The sequence below is a fragment of the Pseudophryne corroboree genome, chromosome 3 (assembly GCF_028390025.1).
Source record: "Pseudophryne corroboree isolate aPseCor3 chromosome 3, aPseCor3.hap2, whole genome shotgun sequence".
Lineage (NCBI taxonomy): Eukaryota > Metazoa > Chordata > Amphibia > Anura > Myobatrachidae > Pseudophryne > Pseudophryne corroboree.
Window position 1 is genome coordinate 60,706,877 of NC_086446.1, and position 22,397 is coordinate 60,729,273.

The window sequence follows — 22,397 nt, forward strand, 5'->3', positions numbered from 1 at the left end:
AGAAGAAGCTGGAGGCATTGAAGAAGGAGCTAAAAGGGAGCGATTCCGCTAGGCATGTGGGACTTGTGGATGCAGCCCTTAATTCGCTTAACAAGGATTCACGGGTGGTCAATCTGTTGAAATCAGAGCACTACATTTTGGCCACCGTGCTCGATCCTAGATTTAAAGCCTACCTTGGATCTCTCTTTCCGGCAGACACAGGTCTGCTGGGGTTGAAAGACCTGCTGGTGACAAAATTGTCAAGTCAAGCGGAACGCGACCTGTCAACATCTCCTCCTTCACATTCTCCCGCAACTGGGGGTGCGAGGAAAAGGCTCAGAATTCCGAGCCCACCCGCTGGCGGTGATGCAGGGCAGTCTGGAGCGACTGCTGATGCTGACATCTGGTCCGGACTGAAGGACCTGACAACGATTACGGACATGTCGTCTACTGTCACTGCATATGATTCTCTCAACATTGATAGAATGGTGGAGGATTATATGAGTGACCGCATCCAAGTAGGCACGTCACACAGTCCGTACTTATACAGGCAGGAAAAAGAGGCAATTTGGAGGCCCTTGCACAAACTGGCTTTATTCTACCTAAGTTGCCCTCCCACAAGTGTGTACTCCGAAAGAGTGTTTAGTGCCGCCGCTCACCTTGTCAGCAATCGGCGTACGAGGTTACATCCAGAAAATGTGGAGAAGATGATGTTCATTAAAATGAATTATAATCAATTCCTCCGCGGAGACATTGACCAGCAGCAATTGCCTCCACAAAGTACACAGGGAGCTGAGATGGTGGATTCCAGTGGGGACGAATTGATAATCTGTGAGGAGGGGGATGTACACGGTGATATATCGGAGGGTGAAGATGAGGTGGACATCTTGCCTCTGTAGAGCCAGTTTGTGCAAGGAGAGATTAATTGCTTCTTTTTTGGGGGGGGTCCAAACCAACCCGTCATATCAGTCACAGTCGTGTGGCAGACCCTGTCACTGAAATGATGGGTTGGTTAAAGTGTGCATGTCCTGTTTTGTTTATACAACATAAGGGTGGGTGGGAGGGCCCAAGGACAATTCCATCTTGCACCTCTTTTTTCTTTTCTTTTTCTTTGCATCATGTGCTGATTGGGGAGGGTTTTTTTGGAAGGGACATCCTGCGTGACACTGCAGTGCCACTCCTAGATGGGCCCGGTGTTTGTGACGGCCACTAGGGTCGCTAATCTTACTCACACAGTCAGCTACCTCATTGCGCCTCTTTTTTTCTTTGCGTCATGTGCTGTTTGGGGAGGGTTTTTTGGAAGGGACATCCTGCGTGACACTGCAGTGCCACTCCTAGATGGGCCCGGTGTTTGTGTCGGCCACTAGGGTCGCTAATCTTACTCACACAGCTACCTCATTGCGCCTCTTTTTTTCTTTGCGTCATGTGCTGTTTGGGGAGGGTTTTTTGGAAGGGCCATCCTGCGTGACACTGCAGTGCCACTCCTAGATGGGCCCGGTGTTTGTGTCGGCCACTAGGGTCGCTAATCTTACTCACACAGCTACCTCATTGCGCCTCTTTTTTTCTTTGCGTCATGTGCTGTTTGGGGAGGGTTTTTTGGAAGGGACATCCTGCGTGACACTGCAGTGCCACTCCTAGATGGGCCCGGTGTTTGTGTCGGCCACTAGGGTCGCTTATCTTACTCACACAGCGACCTCGGTGCAAATTTTAGGACTAAAAATAATATTGTGAGGTGTGAGGTATTCAGAATAGACTGAAAATGAGTGTAAATTATGGTTTTTGAGGTTAATAATACTTTGGGATCAAAATGACCCCCAAATTCTATGATTTAAGCTGTTTTTTAGTGTTTTTGGAAAAAAACACCCGAATCCAAAACACACCCGAATCCGACAAAAAAAATTCGGTGAGGTTTTGCCAAAACGCGTTCGAACCCAAAACACGGCCGCGGAACCGAACCCAAAACCAAAACACAAAACCCGAAAAATTTCAGGCGCTCATCTCTAATAAATACGCCCTAACGTGGAGCTAGACACGCTCTTCGGGCGGAGTGTGGCACACCCTCAACAGCGCGCCGCGCAAAGCATTCTGGTACCACCTGAAATCTCCCTGAAACAAGTTTTCAAAAATAGGCAAGTATGCTATAATATGCTACACCAATATGGCTAGCTAGGTCTCACGGTGGGGCTGGATCTCTCTCTTTTCCTTTCTCTTCCTTCTCCATCCCTTTCTCTCTCTCCCCATCTCTATCTCTCTATACAGTATACAGGTTAAGTATCCCTTATCCAAAATGCTTGGGACCAGAGGTATTTTGGATATCGGATTTTTCCGTATTTTGGAATAATTGCATACCATAATGAGATATCATGGTGATGGGACCTAAATATAAGCACAGAATGCATTTATGTTACATATACACCTTATACACACAGCCTGAAGGTCATTTTAGATGATATTTTTTATAACTTTGTGCATTAAACAAAGTGTGTCACTGTCTACATTCACACAATTCATTTATGTTTCATATACACCTTATACACACAGCCTAAAGGTCATTTAATACAATATTTTTAATAACTTTGTGTATTAAACAAACTTTGTGTACATTTAGCCATCAAAAAACAAAAGTTTCACTATCTCACTCTCACTCAAAAAAGTCTGTATTTCGGAATATTCCGTATTTCGGAATATTTGGATATGGGATACTCAACCTGTATTTGATACATATCTATTTTGTGGTTTTTACCTCCGGGGAAGAGGTGGGGGCAGCACAATAAGGTGCAGGAAACATGGTGCAGCCAAGTCGGCAGTAAGTAACCAGCATTTTTGAATACCAGGATTTGGAAGATAGGAAAATGTAAGATAAGCCGATTTTACTTTATTAAATGTATGCAGTAATTTTGCACCTAATTTAAAGGGTAAGAAGCTCTATAGGTACATACTATACTATAGGGTAAATCTACTGAACAGCAGGTTTGGCATACAGTATCTGACAGGTAACAGCAGTTGTTTACAACAGGGATTCCCAAAACCAGTCCTCAAGGCACACGTAAGTTCTCTCTTGGTAGGAGCATTCACCAACTAAAATGATGTACAGTGTTGTGTTAAAAAACTCAGCATTTCTTGGGCAGTAATGGTGTAATGGTTAGCGTTACTACCTCACAGCACTGAGGTCATGGGTTTCATTCCCACCATGCCCCAACTGTGTGGAGTTTGTATATTCTCTCCATACTTGTGGGTTTCCTCCGGGTATTCCGGTTTCCTCCCACAATCCAAAAATATACTGGTAGGTTAATTGGCTCCCAACTAAGTTAACCCTAGTGTGATTGTGAGTGTGTTTACATGTGGTAGGAAATATAGATTGTTGATGTGAATGGACAAATATTCTTTGTAAAGTGCTGCAGAATATGTGTGCATTATTTAAATAACTGTTAATACATGATAAATAATTTCTTGCATAATTTATAAACAAGATACTGTATGAAGGTCTCAGGTGGACAAACCCAAACAGACAAGTCACTGAAGCTTATGTTCTTCAGATCACAGAAATTACCAGGAGAGGGTTGCATAAGAACCCTCCCCAGCAGACAGCACATGTGTACCAGTCCTTTGTGGTCCCAGAATAGAATTGAAATGACTGCATTATCAGTGATAGTTTGGTTTTTCTGTTTCTTGTTTTCAGAGGTTTCTGGCAAGAGGAGTCCCTGATGTTTGTAGGTTATCTGAATGATACAGAATGTAAGCTCTCACGAGCAGGGCCCTTTTCCTCATGTGCCTTTCCTTCTTTTACTTAAACCATCTTCTCCATAATCCCTTGGTCTTCTGCCACCCTTATACTTATTTCCGTGTGGTCTGCTGATGTAACTATGGTTATATACCCTGTACTTGTCCTAAAATTTCTTGATCTGTAAGTCACTGTCTTCTTGTTTTGCGTATTTCGTTATGTGCTCTGTAACTGGACACAGCGGATCCCATGTGGCACCATATAAACAAAGAATAACAATAATAATAATGTATAAAAGTCTGGCTTGGCTGAGTGGTAAGCCAAGGTACCCTTCCCAATCCTACTATTACTATGTGGTACCAACGTTCTCTTTAGTAAGTGCTGGTATTGCAGCCTTACTCTGTGCTGCCAATGCCATAACATTTCCTGAGTTACCTGCTAAATACTGATCCTTTTGAATGCATTTCTGATTAATTGAAATACAGATGTGGCCACGCTTATTGCAGCTGTAATGCACCCACACATGCACTCCCGGCATGTCTAGATGTACCCATGCCTTAGCACGCTAGGTTGCGCCTTTTGCCGCTCAATGAAATATCAATGGGGCGTGGGTGCAACTAAGATGCACGCGCACGCTGGCGTTCATGCGCATTGCAGCAAATGAGGCACACCCGCGCCTAGGCATAGCCACAATAATCGTGGCTACATCTGTAGTTATATAAAGGGTTACTATAAATTCAATAAACCATATACAGTAGATAATGGCACATGGGGCCTAATTCAGACCTGATCGCAGCAGAAAATTTGTTAGAAGTTGGCCAAAACCATGTGCACTGCAGGTGAGGCAGGTGTAACATGTGCAGAGAGAATTAGATTTGGGTGTGGCGTGTTCAAACTGAAATCTAAATTGCAGTGTAAAATTAAAGCAGCCAGTATTTATCTACCCTGACCCACCCAAATCCAACTCTTTCTGCATATGTTATATCTGCCCCCCGCACTGCACATGGTTTTGCCCATTAGCTAACACATTTGCTGCTGCGATCAACTCTGAATTACCCCCATGTTTGCAAAATGACTTCTGCAATAGGTCAGTGAGCGATGAAAGACGCAAGTAGCCAGATTTATGCTGAATAACCTGCTTTTTATTCCCTACTAGGATACGTACAGTAGAATCAGTCTGTCTCCTGCATGATGGCAGAATCCTCAGAAACAGGCAAGTGACAGATCCATTATCATTAACTAGTAAAATTTGTATCCATTATAATGTTCAGTGTGTGGAACCTTTGTGGTAAATAGTGAGAGATGTATCAAACCTTCTAAAGAGGATAATCATTTATTTTGGACATTCTATAAAATGAGAGCTAGAACTGGATTGGTTGCCATGGGCAATTTCTCCACTTGTCTACTTCAGCACTGTGCCATGTGATGGGCCGCCCCTGAACACATGACATCATGATGTCACACCAAGGGGGCATGGCCACCAGTATACTAAATACAGTACTGCCGGGAGAATTCTCATGACACTGGAGCATCATAAGGATGTTCTAAGCAGCTCTACTGGCTGCAATGGCACCCTGCAAGCCAAAAGTATCCCTAGGTCCTGAAGACCTAGGGATTGTAGTGTTTGTATGAGAAGAGAATGGTCAACAGTGTCAAATGCAGTAGAGAGATCTAGAAAAATAAGTGAGTAATGGCCTTTAGACTGAGTGTAGGCAGGGCTGCCAATAGAAATCCTGGGCCCTGGTACAGCAACTTCCTGGGTGCCCGCTCCCCCCCTGGAGGTGGTGTGACCCCAGCATGCTGGGAGCATGGCAACACCTCTTTGGGGGTGTGCCTTAGACATTAGAAGCACCCAGTGTCAGGAGCATTGCATGCCTCCCAGCTAGTGCAGTAGAGAGCCCGGCTAGGCCCAGGTACTTTTCCGGGGGCATGGCCTAATCACAGGAGGTGCAGCTATGCACCCTTAGAAATAAATAAGGAAAAAAAAATATTTTAAGCACTTCCCTGGCTACACTGCATCCCAGAATACAGCAGCGTGTGATGGGCTGAGAAGAAAAGCTGCAGCTACTGCTTCCAGGTAAGATTGGGGTGGGGACCTGGGCCCCCCCAGGGCCCTTCCATCAGACCTGGGCCCAGGTAATTTGTACCCTCTCCCCCCTCTCTTGGCGCCACTGAGTGTAGGCAAGTCTCTCGAGTAGCTTGGAGGGGCTATGCAGAACAGGAGTAATCACTGCAGGCTTATATAATGGTGGCTAGATTACAGATTTTAGTTAAGGTTAGTATGAGCATAGTAAAAAGCTCTACTGGTGTGTGGGGGTGTAGGATTAAGAAGCGGGGTAGTAGAGTAGGAAGACAGTGAGTGTGTAGATACTTTGGGGATCATTTATCAACAAGTGGTAAAACTCGCTGTGAATTATTTAACTCATTGCATATAATAAATGGTGCTACAGCCAATCAGCTTCCAACTATCATTTTTTAAATACATGACAGTTGGGAGCGCAACAAGTTTTATCATGGACGAGTTTTACCACTCTTTGATAAGTGGGCCCCTTTATCTTCATTTGTGGGATCAAATAATAATGAGGTGCCAGGGGGTTCAGGGAAGGAGTTGAGCAGTATATATAGAGCAAATATGTGTGTGATCCCTACTGTTGTGCAAGAGAGGGTATGCTGCCTTTTTTGTGCTGATGATCTTTCTAATTCATCAAATCTGATCTAAAATTAAGTGGTGCAAATACAGCAGCTCTCTATGGGAGAAATGTGCTAAGACTTGGAGAGTGAAAAAATTGGAGAGAGCTAAAGTACCAGCCAATCATCTCCTAACTGCAATGTTACAGGCTGTGTTTGAAAAATGATAGTTAGGAGCTGATTGGCTGATACTTTATCTCCATTCACTTTATCAAACTCCAAGGCTTAGTACATCTGCCCTTTGTGATAAAGTTTGTGATAAATGTTATACTATAAAAAACAATAGCCCTCATTCCGAGTTGTTCGCTTGCTAGCTGCTTTTAGCAGCAGTGCAAACGCTAAGCCGCCGCCCTCTGGGAGTGTATCTTAGCTTAGCAGAAGTGCGAACGGAAGGATTGCAGCGTTGCTACAAAAATAATGTGTGCAGTTAGAGTAGCTCGAGACTTAATTCTAGCTAGCGAACACTTCAGACTGTTTAGTTCCTGTTTTGACGTCCCGAACACGCCCTGCGTTCGGCCAGCCACACCTACGTTTCCCCAGCCACTCCTGCGTTTTAATCTGGCACGCCTGCGTTTTTTCACACACTCCCCGAAAACCGTCTGTTACCACCCAGAAACACCCACTTCCTGTCAATCACTCTGTGGTTAGCAGTGTGACTGAAAAGAGTTGCTAGGTCTTGAGTGAAACTTCGTCGGCTTTTGTGAAAGTACGTCGCGTGTGCGCGGTGCGCACCATATGCATGCGCAGAATTGCCGCTTTTTGACCTAACCGCTGCGCTGCGAACGAAAGCAGCTAGCGATCAACTCGGAATGAGGGCCAATGATACTGTACAAACTTTCAGTGATTGTGAGTTCACTGGTAATTGTAAGCAATAGGTATTACACAATATAACATCACAATAAAAAGGTCCTGTTTATTATTTATGTATTTATTTATTAACAGTTTCTTATATAGTGCAGCAAATACCATTGCACTTTACAATTGAAAATAGCAATGATATAACAAAACTGGGTGATAACAAACAGTCATAGAGGTAGGAAGGCCCTGTGCGCAAGCTTATAATCTATAGGGAAATAGGCATGTATATACAAGCATAGGTGCTATCTAGTGCATAGTTGTCCACCAGATTACAAAGGTTCATGGTGGGCTGTATGATATGGTCATACAGCAATGATGAATTGGGGTCGAGAGGAAGGGAAAGTGAAGAATGAGAAGACATGTGAGGATATGTGTGGACTGTGGTAATGCTTGAAGGTTTGGAGACTAGATGAGAGTTACTTATTGTGTGTGGTAGGGCATTCCACAGAGTGGGTGCAGCCCGATGAAAGTCCCGCAATCTTGAGTGGGAGCGAGTGATGAGTGTGGATGAAAGACGCAGATCATGTGAAGAGTGAAGAGGTCGGGGTGGGAGATATTTTGAGATAAGCGAAGTGAGGTACGTTGGTGTAGTTTGGTTAATGGCCTTGTGTGTGAGTAAAGTATTTTATATTGAATGCGGTAGAGTACAGGTAACCAATGGAGGGACTGACAGAGCAGATCTGCCGACGATGAACGTCTAGCGAGGAAGATTAGCCTTGCAGTTGCATTCAGAATGGATTGTAGTGGTGAAAGTCTCGTTTTGGGAAGACCAGTTAGGAGACTAGAGCAATAATCAATGCGGGAGATAATGGGGGTCATTCCGATTTGATCGCTCACTGCGTATTTTTGTAGCGCAGCGACGGGATTTGAAAAGGACTGAACTGCACATGCGTATGCACCTCAATGTGCAGGCGCATCATACGACTGCAAAGCGGATTGGCACCCTGCGATGAATCTAATGAAGATTCCCTTCACATGGGCGATCGCAAGGTGATTGACAGAAAGAGGGCGTGTGTTGGTGGTAACTGACCGTTTTCCGGGAGTGGCTAGGGAAACGCAGGCGTGTTAGAGCGTATGCAGGACGGGAGTCTGACGTCAAAGCAGGCACCGAACAGGAAGAAATGATTGCAACGGCTGAGTAAGTCCTGAGCTACTCAGAAACTGCAAAGAAGATTTTTGCATCGGTCGACTGCATAAGCGTTCGCACACTTGCAAAGCTTAAATACACTCCCCCATATAGCTAGCGAGCAATCAACTTGGAATGACCCCCAATGAGAGCATGGATTAGAGTTTTATCAGTGTCTTGTGTAAGGTATGGTCATATATTGGATTTGTTTTTTAGATTCATGTAACATGATTTTGAGAAAGATTGAATGTGGGGAACAAAGGACAGATCAGAGTAGTGTCATACTGGGCCATGAAGGGCCCACCAGGGAATGCAGTGGTAGGTGCCCAAGTTTAGGGGTGTAGTCAGTCTCCAGAGGGGGTGTGGCCAGCCGCTACATTGGTTTACCTAACCATTAGTGAGTGCATGGGCTGGGACCCTTGATAAATATATAAATACTGCTAGTGCGTGCATGATAATGTACCAGATAAATATTGTCAATGCACTGTCATCAGAGTCCTGTGCAGTATAAGGTAACCTATGTATAATGTATAATTCAAAAACACAGTCTGGAACCTGATCACTAGAGGAGGTGCGGCCCACCGAGGGTTTCCCCTGTACCCCTGTGGGACAGTCCGCCCCTGGATCAGAGTCATTGATGACACCTAGGCAGAGAGCTTGTGGGGTAGGGTAAATTGTCGAGTTTTCAACAATGATAGAGATATCAGGTTGGTACCTACTATTGGCTGGTGGAAATATAATTAACTCTGTTTTGAAATATTAACTTTGAGGTGGTGAGATGACATCCAAGATGAAATGGCAGAAAGGCATTCAGTGACACGGCCCAGTACAGATAGGGGCAAGTCAGGGGAGGATAGGTAGATTTGAGTATCATCTGCGCACAGATGATACTGAAATCCAAAAAAGCTTATTAGTTTACCAAGAGATGAGATATAGACAGAGAAATGCAGAGACCCAGGACTGAGCCTTGTGGTACTCCAGCTGAAAGAGGTAGCTAAGAGGAGGTGGAATCAGAGAAACGGACACTGAGAGAGCGATTAGATAGGTAGGATAGGAACCAAGAAAGGGCTGTGTCTTTAAGACCTAGGGATTGCAATGTTTTTATGAGGAGAGAGTGGCCAACAGTGTCAAAGGCAGCAGATAGATCTAGAAGAATAAGTAGGGAATAATGGCTTCAGAATTGTAGTGACCAACTCATTAACCACTTTAGTCAGTGCTGTCTCTGTGGAGTGTTGGGAACGGAAGCCTGACAGAAGTGGGTCCAATAAATTGTGTGAGTTAAGAAAGTGTGTGAGTTGAGTGTAGGCAAGTCTCTCAAGTAGCTTAGAGAGACAAGGGAGCTGAGAGATAGGACGGTAGTTTGAGAGAAAGTTTTGGTCAGAATTTTGTTTTTTCAAAATGGGAGTAATCACTGCATGCTTGAACATTGAAGGAAAAATAATAGGAGAGAGAGAGAGATTACAGATGTTAGTTAAGGTAGGGATGAGCACTATAGTGAGAAAACAACCATTAACCAATAGTTTGTATCAATGGTAAAATTTACAGTATAAATAGATTATTATTTGTACCATTTAAATTGTCCTTATGTTGCTAGAAAAAAAACAAAAGAAAAACAGAACACTGGGGAAAATGTAAACCAAGTACTATAGTACCTATTATATTCCTCTTGTGGATGGTGAGAGTGACCGTTAGCATGCACCTCCTACTTTTCCTGTACTATTCTTGAGATGAAGTTATGCTGGGTAGGCAGGGACTCCTATCCAGCGGTATCTTTAACCTGAGTTACACCCGATGCAGTGGGGGTGGACTCCACATTCTTGCCATTGGCGCGCCAGTAAAAAAGGGGGGGTGGGGTAGATTCGTGGAGAGGACATGTCCTCACTGAGAGGAGTGTGGCCTCATGGCCCAACCCCCTTTTTCATCACTTTGAGGCTCCAGGAGATACCCGCTACCCATGGGGGCCAGTTAGTATGCAGTGCCAGCTACTACACTAACAGGAGCTGGCATTTTGTTGTCACACCTCGGTGGGTGACACCTGGGTTTGGCCCACACCCCTATAGTGATGACACTGCTCCTATCTGGAGTTGCAGGCTGGATGTCCTAAGTCTGGATGGGGTTTGTGTTTTGAAATATACAGTACATGTGCAACAACTATGCTGGATGAATAGAAGTGTGCTGCTGTAGGTAGCATCTCCTTGACTTCTTCACTATCCATCTGTGTTGTTCTTCTTCTGGGCTTAGGGTGCCACTACCAGAGGATATGTCGTTTGGACTGTAACTTCCTGGCTCCGTGCTTCACTTGAGGTGGGTTTATGGCTAAAATCAAGTTGGAGTAAGGACCTCTGAGTAGCAAGGCCGAACAAGGTAACCGAGATGTACCCTTGCAGGCTTACTTTGCTCGCCATGCTTTGGGCTATGTGGCTCTCTCAGGTCCACTTTGCTTGCCACCAGGATAATAATGGGAGTAGTTTGTGGTGTGGATAGTGAAAGAACTATCCCATCAGCCTAGTTCCTCCCTCTGATGTCAGAGGTCCTTTCTCTAGCTTGGTTTTAGCATCTACCATTAACAATAGAGCGGGTGGAGCTGCAGCTCCAGGTCCCCCATTGAAAATAGGCCCACAGCAAGCTAACAGCATTGACAGAAAAACATTTCCCTGTCACAGACTGCCAACGGCTATCCTCTCTCCCATGTCCTGCCTTTTCCTGCTCCAGAACTCTCGCCTGAGATCTCATGAAGCTGTGCAGGCAGTGTGCTGGGCGCCGCTTTCCTCCAGTCTCTCCTTCTCCTTATAGAAGAATAACTGTGTTACATTTCAGCTTCCTAACCTATAGGGAAGTAAGAGAATCAGTGATAAGACAGTCAGTCAGTCAGTGAGGGCTTTCGCTTTAATATATAGACTAGCTGTTCTACCTGTTCTTTGTATGGTCGTTTATTATTTTCATGGTTGTACATATAAATGAGTGTTAAAAATGTGGTAAATCTATAGAGATGTAAATTTGAGACGTCTTAATGTAAATAAATATTGATCCATGGTTCTTCATGTTATCTGGGGAGCACCCATAGCAGAGACGGTAAAATGTGTCAGGACCATTTTAGTAGTTTATTAAATTCTACACACTGGAGGTACAATCCAAATTTTTATTGAATTGTCCATTTCAGGGGTTATCGTTCACGCATTGTGAGCCACGCATCGGTAATGACATCATTTTGTCAACCCCCTTCTCATCCCCTTAGGGTAGGTATATTAAAATCCTGATTATATAGTTTTTCTATTTCCCACGTAAAGAATACTGCTAAAATTCAGCTTCCCAACATATCGAGAAGTAAGAGAATTAGTGATCAGTCAGTGAGTGTGTGAGTGCTTTCGTATATATATATATATATGTGTCATAAATATCTGCTCTGTAATGTTTAAATCATTTTTCTCAGTGAAAGTGCAGGCAAATCTGGATGGGAGGCAGTGAGAGCTCTACCTCCCACTGAATATTAAACTGGCTGAAGCAGGAGGCGGGGCCAAGCTGTGGCTAGTAAAATCTCATAAAAATTAGGAGAAGAGGCAGCTGTACATCTGCCTCACTGAAGGGGCTGTTCCTTCAGCCCACATGAAAGCTTATGAGTATTAATAAGATAGGAGTGGATTACTGAGGTGCAATTTTTTCAGAAAGGTGAGATACAGGGATAGTGAAGGATGTTATAGCCTTAGAGATGATACCATGGGGTGATATGAAAAAAGTAATGTATGATACATGGTGACTAATTAATTAAACTCAAGATATTTGTGAGACAGATCATAAGGTATGTACATTTTTAAGTTGAAATGATTTGATCTCAGACATTGTTCAATATTTGTTCTAATGTTTGTTTTACTGTTTAAGATAAGGCAATGTACATACTTAGCAATGTTAGAGGGTGTTTACAACTAATAAATAAAATGAATCGGAAAGTGGTAATATAGAGCCTAATTCAGAAATGGATGCAATGCATGTGTGGTTACAGTTTCTTATGGATTCACATCAGCAGAAATATGCAAATGGTAGGTTCAGCATTGCCCTTGTGTAGTAACATGCGACAGACTGCACAAATCCTGAGATACCAACTTTCAATTCAGTGAAATATGCATCTCCATAAGATGGTTCTGAGCACTCCACAATCAATGGCAACATCACACTGACCATTGTCTCCTTAGCTGCCTTTGGCTGGCGCAGTGTCTTTGTAAATATCTAAAAACATGACTATAGTTGCTGCAGTAACACAGTCTGTCACTCCTTTTACACGCCCATGTCACTCCCAAAGCATGCACATGTCACTTCCATAGCATGCCCATGTTACTTCCATAACACACACATATCACTCCAATAACACGCCCTTGTCACTCCCATAACACAAACACGTCACTTCCATAACACACCCATGTCATTCCCATAACATGCCATTGTCACTCCCAGCCACACATATGTCACTCCCATAACACGCCCATGTCACTCCCATAATACAAACATGTCACTTCCATAACTTGCCCATGAGACAGCCTTTTTATACAATCATTTTAGGCCACCTCCCAGTCACTGCGCAGAAACACCCACGGTACGTAGTCTCTAATACCTAAAAATCCATATGCAACTGTGACCACCATCATACAGTTAAATTCAAATGTGAACAGTGAGATTTTGTCTGGAATTTTCATTCACTTAAATGTGCACACCTCAGTATAGCAATCATCTCTGAATTAGGCCATTAGTCTCAGTGGTGATGGGGTTTCTCTGTATTACACTTATAGGATGTTACTCTGTTCTCCCCAGGGGCTCAGTGTGAGAGGAACAAGACACATGGAGACATTCTGTATGAGGCTCTGGAAGATCTGACACAAAATGACTTCAAGCGATTTAAAGACAAGTTGTCTGATTTCTCTGATGGAGAGAGAGGCCCCATCCCACGTGGGCGCCTGGAAACAGCAGGTTATGTTACCACTAAAAATGTTCTCACAGATGTTTATGGAGAGGATGCAGCTCTGGATGTGACCATACAGGTCTTCAAGCTGATAAATCTTATTGGTCCTGCAGAGGCGCTCCAGCACCAAGTGACACAACATGGTGAGTTCCAGTAAGGTGTACAGATAATAGGGAGTTCTCTCATGTGACCTACTTGTTCTTTCATACATAGGAGTAAAGCATACAATGGAATCATGCACTTATCAATGGTAAGCAATCTCAGTGTTTATAATTGTTAAAAATAATGTAGAGGATGTTGGAAGCCTGTCAGTCTTGGTAGTGCGTAGGCAGAACCTGCAAGCCTCCCAGTGCCTCTATTCCCAATGTCACTCCACTAATGTGACTGCAGGGATGAATGTCACACATAAAACAGTCCAGGGAAAGTGGTAATGGCGGACTCTGTAATTGGATTTAAAAAAGGAATGGATACATTTCTGAATGAAAAAGCTATCCAAGGTTATAATACTTAATATATCAACGTGGTTAATCCAGGGGTAACATGAGTTATAGTAGCTAAGTAGTCATAAAACATTATTCAGCGGGTATGTAGAATCATAACAACTTAAAACAGGTTGAACACGATGGGCAATTTGCCTCTATTCAACCTCAAATACTGTTATTATGTTACTATGTTACTGTTTAGCAGGTGTTTATGAGATTAAGAATAGGTATCACAGGTGTTCAGTGGCTTGGTGATAGACCCTTTCACTAAAATGCTTTCTCCGTTCAGTGGGGGTAATTCCAAGTTGATCACAGCAGGATTTTTGATAGCAATTGGGCAAAACCATGTGCACTGCAGGAGGGGCAGATATAACATGTGCAGAGAGAGTTAGATTTGGGTGGGTTATTTTGTTTCTGTGCAGGGTAAATACTGGCTGCTTTATTTTTACACTGCAAATAAGATTGCAGATTGAACACACCCCACCCAAATCAAACTCTCTCTGCACATGTTATATCTGCCTCCCCTGCAGTGTTCATGGGCCCTCATTCTGAGTTGTTCACTCGCAAGCTGCTTTTAGCAGCTTTGCACACGCTAAGCCGCCGCCTACTGGGAGTGAATCTTAGCTTATCAAAATTGCGAACGAAAGATTCGCAATATTGCGAAAAGACATCTCTGTGCAGTTTCTGAGTAGCTCGAGACTTACTCTGCCAGTGCGATCAGTTCAGTGCTTGTCGTTCCTGGTTTGACGTCACAAACACACCCAGCGTTCGCCCAGACACTCCTCCGTTTCTCCAGCCACTCCCGCGTTTTTCCCAGAAACTGTAGCGTTTTTTCACACACACCCATAAAACGGCCAGTTTCCGCCCAGAAACACCGACTTCCTGTCAATCACATTACGATCACCAGAACGAAGAAAAAAACGTGAGTAAAGTACCTAACTGCATAGCAAATTTACTTGGCGCAGTCGCAGTGCGGACATTGTGCATGCGCACTAAGCGGACAATCGCTGCGATGCGAAGAAATTTACTGAGCGAACAACTCGGAATGACCACCATGGTTTTGCCCAATTGCTAACAAAAATCCTGCTGCGATCAACTTGGAATTACCCCCAATGGGAGTTAATCAAAGAGGTAGGATAGATTGATATGTAAACAGGAAGGTCATTTAACAGCAAATGTCTGTGGAGAATACTCTTTATTTTACCACAATCAAGGCTGGATAGGAAAAGACTGGTTCACACAATCAAAACAATGACATTCATGAGGACTAATTCAATCGTCCTCTCACAATACACTTGATGACTCAATGTGATATAAAAGATACTGATTTAGAATAAAACTAATCACAGTTATGCCAGTATAAATTATGGTAATGTTCACACAGACCATGAAGAAGAAGATGATGAAAAAGAAGAATACTTTTGTGAAAAAACTGATTAAATGTCACGGAGATTTAGGAAAATACAATACACTCTCTATTTTTCCCGTAATGTCCCTTCACTCAGTACTGGTCTTCACCGGCAATTTAAACGTTGGAGCTTATCGATCTTAAAGTACAGATGGGTCCTTGTTTATCCTGGCCTTTATTAGGATTAACTGAGTCAGGGCAGTCAGACTTAATCCCCTGCTGTATTGTTCTCTGTATTGTATTGCAGCTGAGAACAATAGATGAAGTGTTTATGTTAATAAACCATGGTGTGCCTAGGCACAGCAAAGAAGCCAAGATAACCGTGGACCTATTTGTATCCCAGCTTTGCATTGGAGTCTTGAGGTTTGGACTGAACTTGTTACACAAAGGGTTGCATACCTCTTTAATGAAATATACATCCAGAAATTAGAAACTCTCTGAGTCAGGGTAGAAAGTGTCACTGTATTCCATTTATGCCCAAAGCTTGTGTGGCAAATATGACTTCAAGCCCCAACTTGATGAAATGTGTCTGTAGCAATATCAAGAAAACTAGTGTCTCTATACTAAGAGTGCTGATTTTAAAACAGGGGTCAGTCTAATGGCAGGTGTCTGTATTATGCCTCCTGGCACACTTTCAATGCAGCAGCTTGGCGATGTATATGTGTGAGGAAATGCAGGGATAAACACTCACCCCCCCTGTAGTACAGCATTTACCAGAGTCTTTTTAACTCACTCAGCCTTTCTGTACAGCTCCTCTGCGCCCATCTCCATGTGGCGTCCTACTTGCTCAAGATGCCCACAGCGATCAGACCTCTGCCTAGGTCTGGCAGCATCGGGTTTCTGGCTGCGGTGTCCCATACCTACTTTCCAAGCTATCAGCACTCTCCTTTCATGGTCACCACTGCCTCAACTCTGCAGCACTGGCAGTACCCACCTACTGCGTGACCACCTGGCTCTTTGATTTCACTACTCTCCTCTTCTCCTCACACATCCATCCACTCTCCCTCTGGCTGTGGCTTCTAGCCCACATCAGTCATTTTTTCCATAAGGCTTTCCTTGCTTCTGCAACTCCTCACCAATTGGAGCTCGCCACCTCACACAGGACACATCATAAACAGGACGTCCTTTTATACTGACTGCAGGAGGATACATCACACACACAGGACAATCCCTTTGCACTTCCTCTTATACTGAGTGCAGGAGGAAACATCACACAGGACAATCCCTGTGCACTTCCTCTTACACTGACTGCAGGAGGAGACATCACACACAGGACAGTCACTGTGCACTTCCTCTTATACTGACTGCAGGAGGTCACATCACACACAGGACAGTCACTGTGCACTTCCTCTTATACTGACTGCAGGAGGTCACATCACACACAGGACAGTCACTGTGCACTTCCTCTTATACTGACTGGAGGAGGACACATCACACACAGGACAGTCACTGTGCACTTCCTCTTATACAGAGTGCAGGAGGACACATCACACACAGGACAGTCACTGTGCACTTCCTCTTACACTGACTGCAGGAGGTCACATCACACACACAGGACAATCTCTGTGCACTTCCTCTTATACTGACTGCAGGAGGACACATCACACACAAGACAGTCACAGTGCACTTCCTCTTATACTGAATACAGGAGGACACATCACACACAGGACAGTCACTGTGCACTGCCTCTTATACTGACTGCAGGAGAACACATCACACACAGGACAATCACTATGCACTTCCTCTTGTACTGACTGCAGAGGAGAACATCACACACAGGACAGTTACTGTGGCCTTCCTCTTATACTGACAGCAAAAGGATACATCACACACAGGACAGTCACTGTGCACTTCCTCGTATACTGACTGCAGGAGGACACATCACACACAGGACAGTCACTGTGCACTTCCAGTTATACAGAGTGCAGGAGGACCCATCACCCCCAGGACAGTCACTGTGCACTTCCTCTTATACTGACTGCAGGAGCACACATCACACACAGGACAGTCACTGTACACATCCTCTTATACTTACTGCAGGAGGACACATCACACACAGGACAGTCACTGTGCACTTCCTCTTATACTGACTGCTGGAGGACACATCACACACAGGACAGTCACTGTGCACTTCCTCTTATACTGACTGCAGGAGAACACATCACACACAAGACAGTCACTGTGCACTTCCTCTTATACTGACTGCAGGAGGACACATCTCACACAGGACAGTCACTGTGCACTTCCTCTTATACTGACTGCAGGAGGACACATCACACACAGGACAGTCACTGTGCACTAACTCTTATACTGACTGCAGGAGGACACATCTCACACAGTACAGTCACTGTGCACTTCCTCTTATACTCACTGCAGGAGGACACATCACACACAGTACAGTCACTGTGCACTTCCTCTTATACTCACTGCAGGAGGACACATCACACACAGGACAGTCACTGTGCACTTCCTCTTATACTGACTGCAGGAGCACACATCACACACAGGACAGTCACTGTACACATCCTCTTATACTTACTGCAGGAGGACACATCACACACAGGACAGTCACTGTGCACTTCCTCTTATACTGACTGCTGGAGGACACATCACACACAGGACAGTCACTGTGCACTTCCTCTTATACTGACTGCAGGAGAACACATCACACACAAGACAGTCACTGTGCACTTCCTCTTATACTGACTGCAGGAGGACACATCTCACACAGGACAGTCACTGTGCACTTCCTCTTATACTGACTGCAGGAGGACACATCACACACAGGACAGTCACTGTGCACTAACTCTTATACTGACTGCAGGAGGACACATCTCACACAGTACAGTCACTGTGCACTTCCTCTTATACTCACTGCAGGAGGACACATCACACACAGGACAGTCACTGTGCACTTCCTCTTATACTGACTGCAGGAGGACACATCACACACAGGACAGTCACTGTGCACTTCCTCTTATACTGACTGCAGGAGGACACATCACACACAGGACAGTCACTGTACACTACCTCTTATACTGACTGCAGGAGGACACATCACACACAAGACAGTCACTGTGCACTTCCTCTTATACTGACTGCAGGAGGACACATCACACACAAGACAGTCACTGTGCACTTCCTCTTATACTGACTGGAGGAGGACACATCACACACAGGACAGTCACTGTGCACTTCCTCTTATACTGACTGCAGGAGGACACATCACACACAGAACAATCACTGTGCACTTCCTCTTATACTGACTGCAGGAGGACACATCACACACAGGACAATCACTGTGCACTTCCTCTTATACTGACTGCAGGAGGACACATCACACACAGGACAATCACTGTGCACTTCCTCTTATACTGACTGCAGGAGGACACATCACACACAAGACAGTCACTGTGCACTTCCTCTTATACTGACTGCAGGAGAACACATCACACACAGGACAATCACTGTGCACTTCCTCTTATACTGACTGCAGGAGGACAAATCACACACAGGACAGTTACTGTACACTGCCTCTTATACTGACTGCAGGAGGACACATCACACACAGGACAGTCACTGTGCACTTCCTCTTATACTGACTGCAGGAGGACACATAACACACAGGACAGTCACTGTGCACTTCCTCTTATACTGACTGCAGGAGGACACATCACACACAGGACAGTCACTGTGCACTTCCTCTTATACTGACTGAAGGAGGACACATCTCACACAGGACAGTCACTGTACACATCCCCTTATACTGACTGCAGGAGGACACATCCCACACAGGACAGTCACTGTGCACTTCCTCTTATACTGACTGCAGGAGGACACATCACACACAGGACAGTCACTGTGCACTTCCTCTTATACTGACTGCAGGAGGACACATCACACACAGGACAGTCACTGTGCACTTCCTCTTATACTGACTGCAGGAGGACACATCACACACAGGACAGTCACTGCGTGCTTCCTCTTATACTGACTGCAGGAGGACACATCACACACAGGACAGTCACTGTGCACTTCCTCTTATACTGACTGGAGGAGGACACATCACACACAGGACAGTCACTGTGCACTTCCTCTTATACTGACTGCAGGAGGACACATCACACACAGAACAGTCACTGTGCACTTCCTCTTATACTGACTGCAGGAGGTCACATCACACACAGGACAGTCACTGTGCACTTCCTCTTATACTGACTGCAGGAGGTCACATCACACACAGGACAGTCACTGTGCACTTTCTCTTATACTGACTGGAGGAGGACACATCACACACAGGACAGTCACTGTGCACTTCCTCTTATACAGAGTGCAGGAGGACACATCACACACAGGACAGTCACTGTGCACTTCCTCTTACACTGACTGCAGGAGGTCACATCACACACACAGGACAATCTCTGTGCACTTCCTCTTATACTGACTGCAGGAGGACACATCTCACACAGGACAGTCACTGTGCACTTCCTCTTATACTGACTGCAGGAGGACACATCACACACAAGACAGTCACAGTGCACTTCCTCTTATACTGAATACAGGAGGACACATCACACACAGGACAGTCACTGTGCACTAACTCTTATACTGACTGCAGGAGGACACATCTCACACAGTGCAGTCACTGTGCACTTCCTCTTATACTCACTGCAGGAGGACACATCACACACAGGACAGTCACTGTGCACTTCCTCTTATACTGACTGCAGGAGGACACATCACACACAGGACAGTCACTGTGCACTTCCTCTTATACTGACTGCAGGAGGACACATCACACACAGGACAGTCACTGTACACTACCTCTTATACTGACTGCAGGAGGACACATCACACACAAGACAGTCACTGTGCACTTCCTCTTATACTGACTGCAGGAGGACACATCACACACAAGACAGTCACTGTGCACTTCCTCTTATACTGACTGGAGGAGGACACATCACACACAGGACAGTCACTGTGCACTTCCTCTTATACTGACTGCAGGAGGACACATCACACACAGAACAATCACTGTGCACTTCCTCTTATACTGACTGCAGGAGGACACATCACACACAGGACAATCACTGTGCACTTCCTCTTATACTGACTGCAGGAGGACACATCACACACAGGACAATCACTGTGCACTTCCTCTTATACTGACTGCAGGAGGACACATCACACACAAGACAGTCACTGTGCACTTCCTCTTATACTGACTGCAGGAGAACACATCACACACAGGACAATCACTGTGCACTTCCTCTTATACTGACTGCAGGAGGACAAATCACACACAGGACAGTTACTGTACACTGCCTCTTATACTGACTGCAGGAGGACACATCACACACAGGACAGTCACTGTGCACTGCCTCTTATACTGACTGTAGGAGGACACATAACACACAGGACAGTTACTGTGCGCTTCCTCTTATACTGACTGCAGGAGGACACATCACACACAGGACAGTCACTGTGCACTGCCTCTTATACTGACTGCAGGAGGACACATAACACACAGGACAGTCACTGTGCACTTCCTCTTATACTGACTGCAGGAGGACACATCACACACAGGACAGTCACTGTGCACTTCCTCTTATACTGACTGAAGGAGGACACATCTCACACAGGACAGTCACTGTACACATCCCCTTATACTGACTGCAGGAGGACACATCCCACACAGGACAGTCACTGTGCACTTCCTCTTATACTGACTGCAGGAGGACACATCACACACAGGACAGTCACTGTGCACTTCCTCTTATACTGACTGCAGGAGGACACATCACACACAGGACAGTCACTGTGCACTTCCTCTTATACTGACTGCAGGAGGACACATCACACACAGGACAGTCACTGCGTGCTTCCTCTTATACTGACTGCAGGAGGACACATCACACACAGGACAGTCACTGTGCACTTCCTCTTATACTGACTGGAGGAGGACACATCACACACAGGACAGTCACTGTGCACTTCCTCTTATACAGAGTGCAGGAGGACACATCACACACAGGACAGTCACTGTGCACTTCCTCTTATACTGACTGCAGGAGGACACATCACACACAGAACAGTCACTGTGCACTTCCTCTTATACTGACTGCAGGAGGTCACATCACACACAGGACAGTCACTGTGCACTTCCTCTTATACTGACTGCAGGAGGTCACATCACACACAGGACAGTCACTGTGCACTTCCTCTTATACTGACTGGAGGAGGACACATCACACACAGGACAGTCACTGTGCACTTCCTCTTATACAGAGTGCAGGAGGACACATCACACACAGGACAGTCACTGTGCACTTCCTCTTACACTGACTGCAGGAGGTCACATCACACACACAGGACAATCTCTGTGCACTTCCTCTTATACTGACTGCAGGAGGACACATCACACACAAGACAGTCACAGTGCACTTCCTCTTATACTGAATACAGGAGGACACATCACACACAGGACAGTCACTGTGCACTGCCTCTTATACTGACTGCAGGAGAACACATCACACACAGGACAATCACTATGCACTTCCTCTTGTACTGACTGCAGAGGAGAACATCACACACAGGACAGTTACTGTGGCCTTCCTCTTATACTGACAGCAAAAGGACACATCACACACAGGACAGTCACTGTGCACTTCCTCGTATACTGACTGCAGGAGGACACATCACACACAGGACAGTCACTGTGCACTTCCTCTTATACTGACTGCAGGAGGACACATCACACACAGGACAGTCACTGCGTGCTTCCTCTTATACTGACTGCAGGAGGACACATCACACACAGGACAGTCACTGTGCACTTCCTCTTATACTGACTGGAGGAGGACACATCACACACAGGACAGTCACTGTGCACTTCCTCTTATACAGAGTGCAGGAGGACACATCACACACAGGACAGTCACTGTGCACTTCCTCTTATACTGACTGCAGGAGGACACATCACACACAGAACAGTCACTGTGCACTTCCTCTTATACTGACTGCAGGAGGTCACATCACACACAGGACAGTCACTGTGCACTTCCTCTTATACTGACTGCAGGAGGTCACATCACACACAGGACAGTCACTGTGCACTTCCTCTTATACTGACTGGAGGAGGACACATCACACACAGGACAGTCACTGTGCACTTCCTCTTATAC

At 45.2% G+C, this 22,397-nt stretch overlaps 1 protein-coding gene across 1 annotated transcript in view; it reads left to right on the forward strand.

The window, feature by feature from the left end:
- The window catches only part of LOC135057160 (NACHT, LRR and PYD domains-containing protein 3-like), a 131,032-nt gene that overhangs the window by 60,981 nt on the left and 47,654 nt on the right, over positions 1-22,397 (forward strand). Inside the window, exons 5-6 of the mRNA XM_063963058.1 lie at positions 3,659-3,714; positions 13,173-13,463. Coding sequence (XP_063819128.1) covers positions 3,659-3,714; positions 13,173-13,463 — 347 coding nt within the window. The remainder of the gene's footprint in view (positions 1-3,658; positions 3,715-13,172; positions 13,464-22,397) is intronic.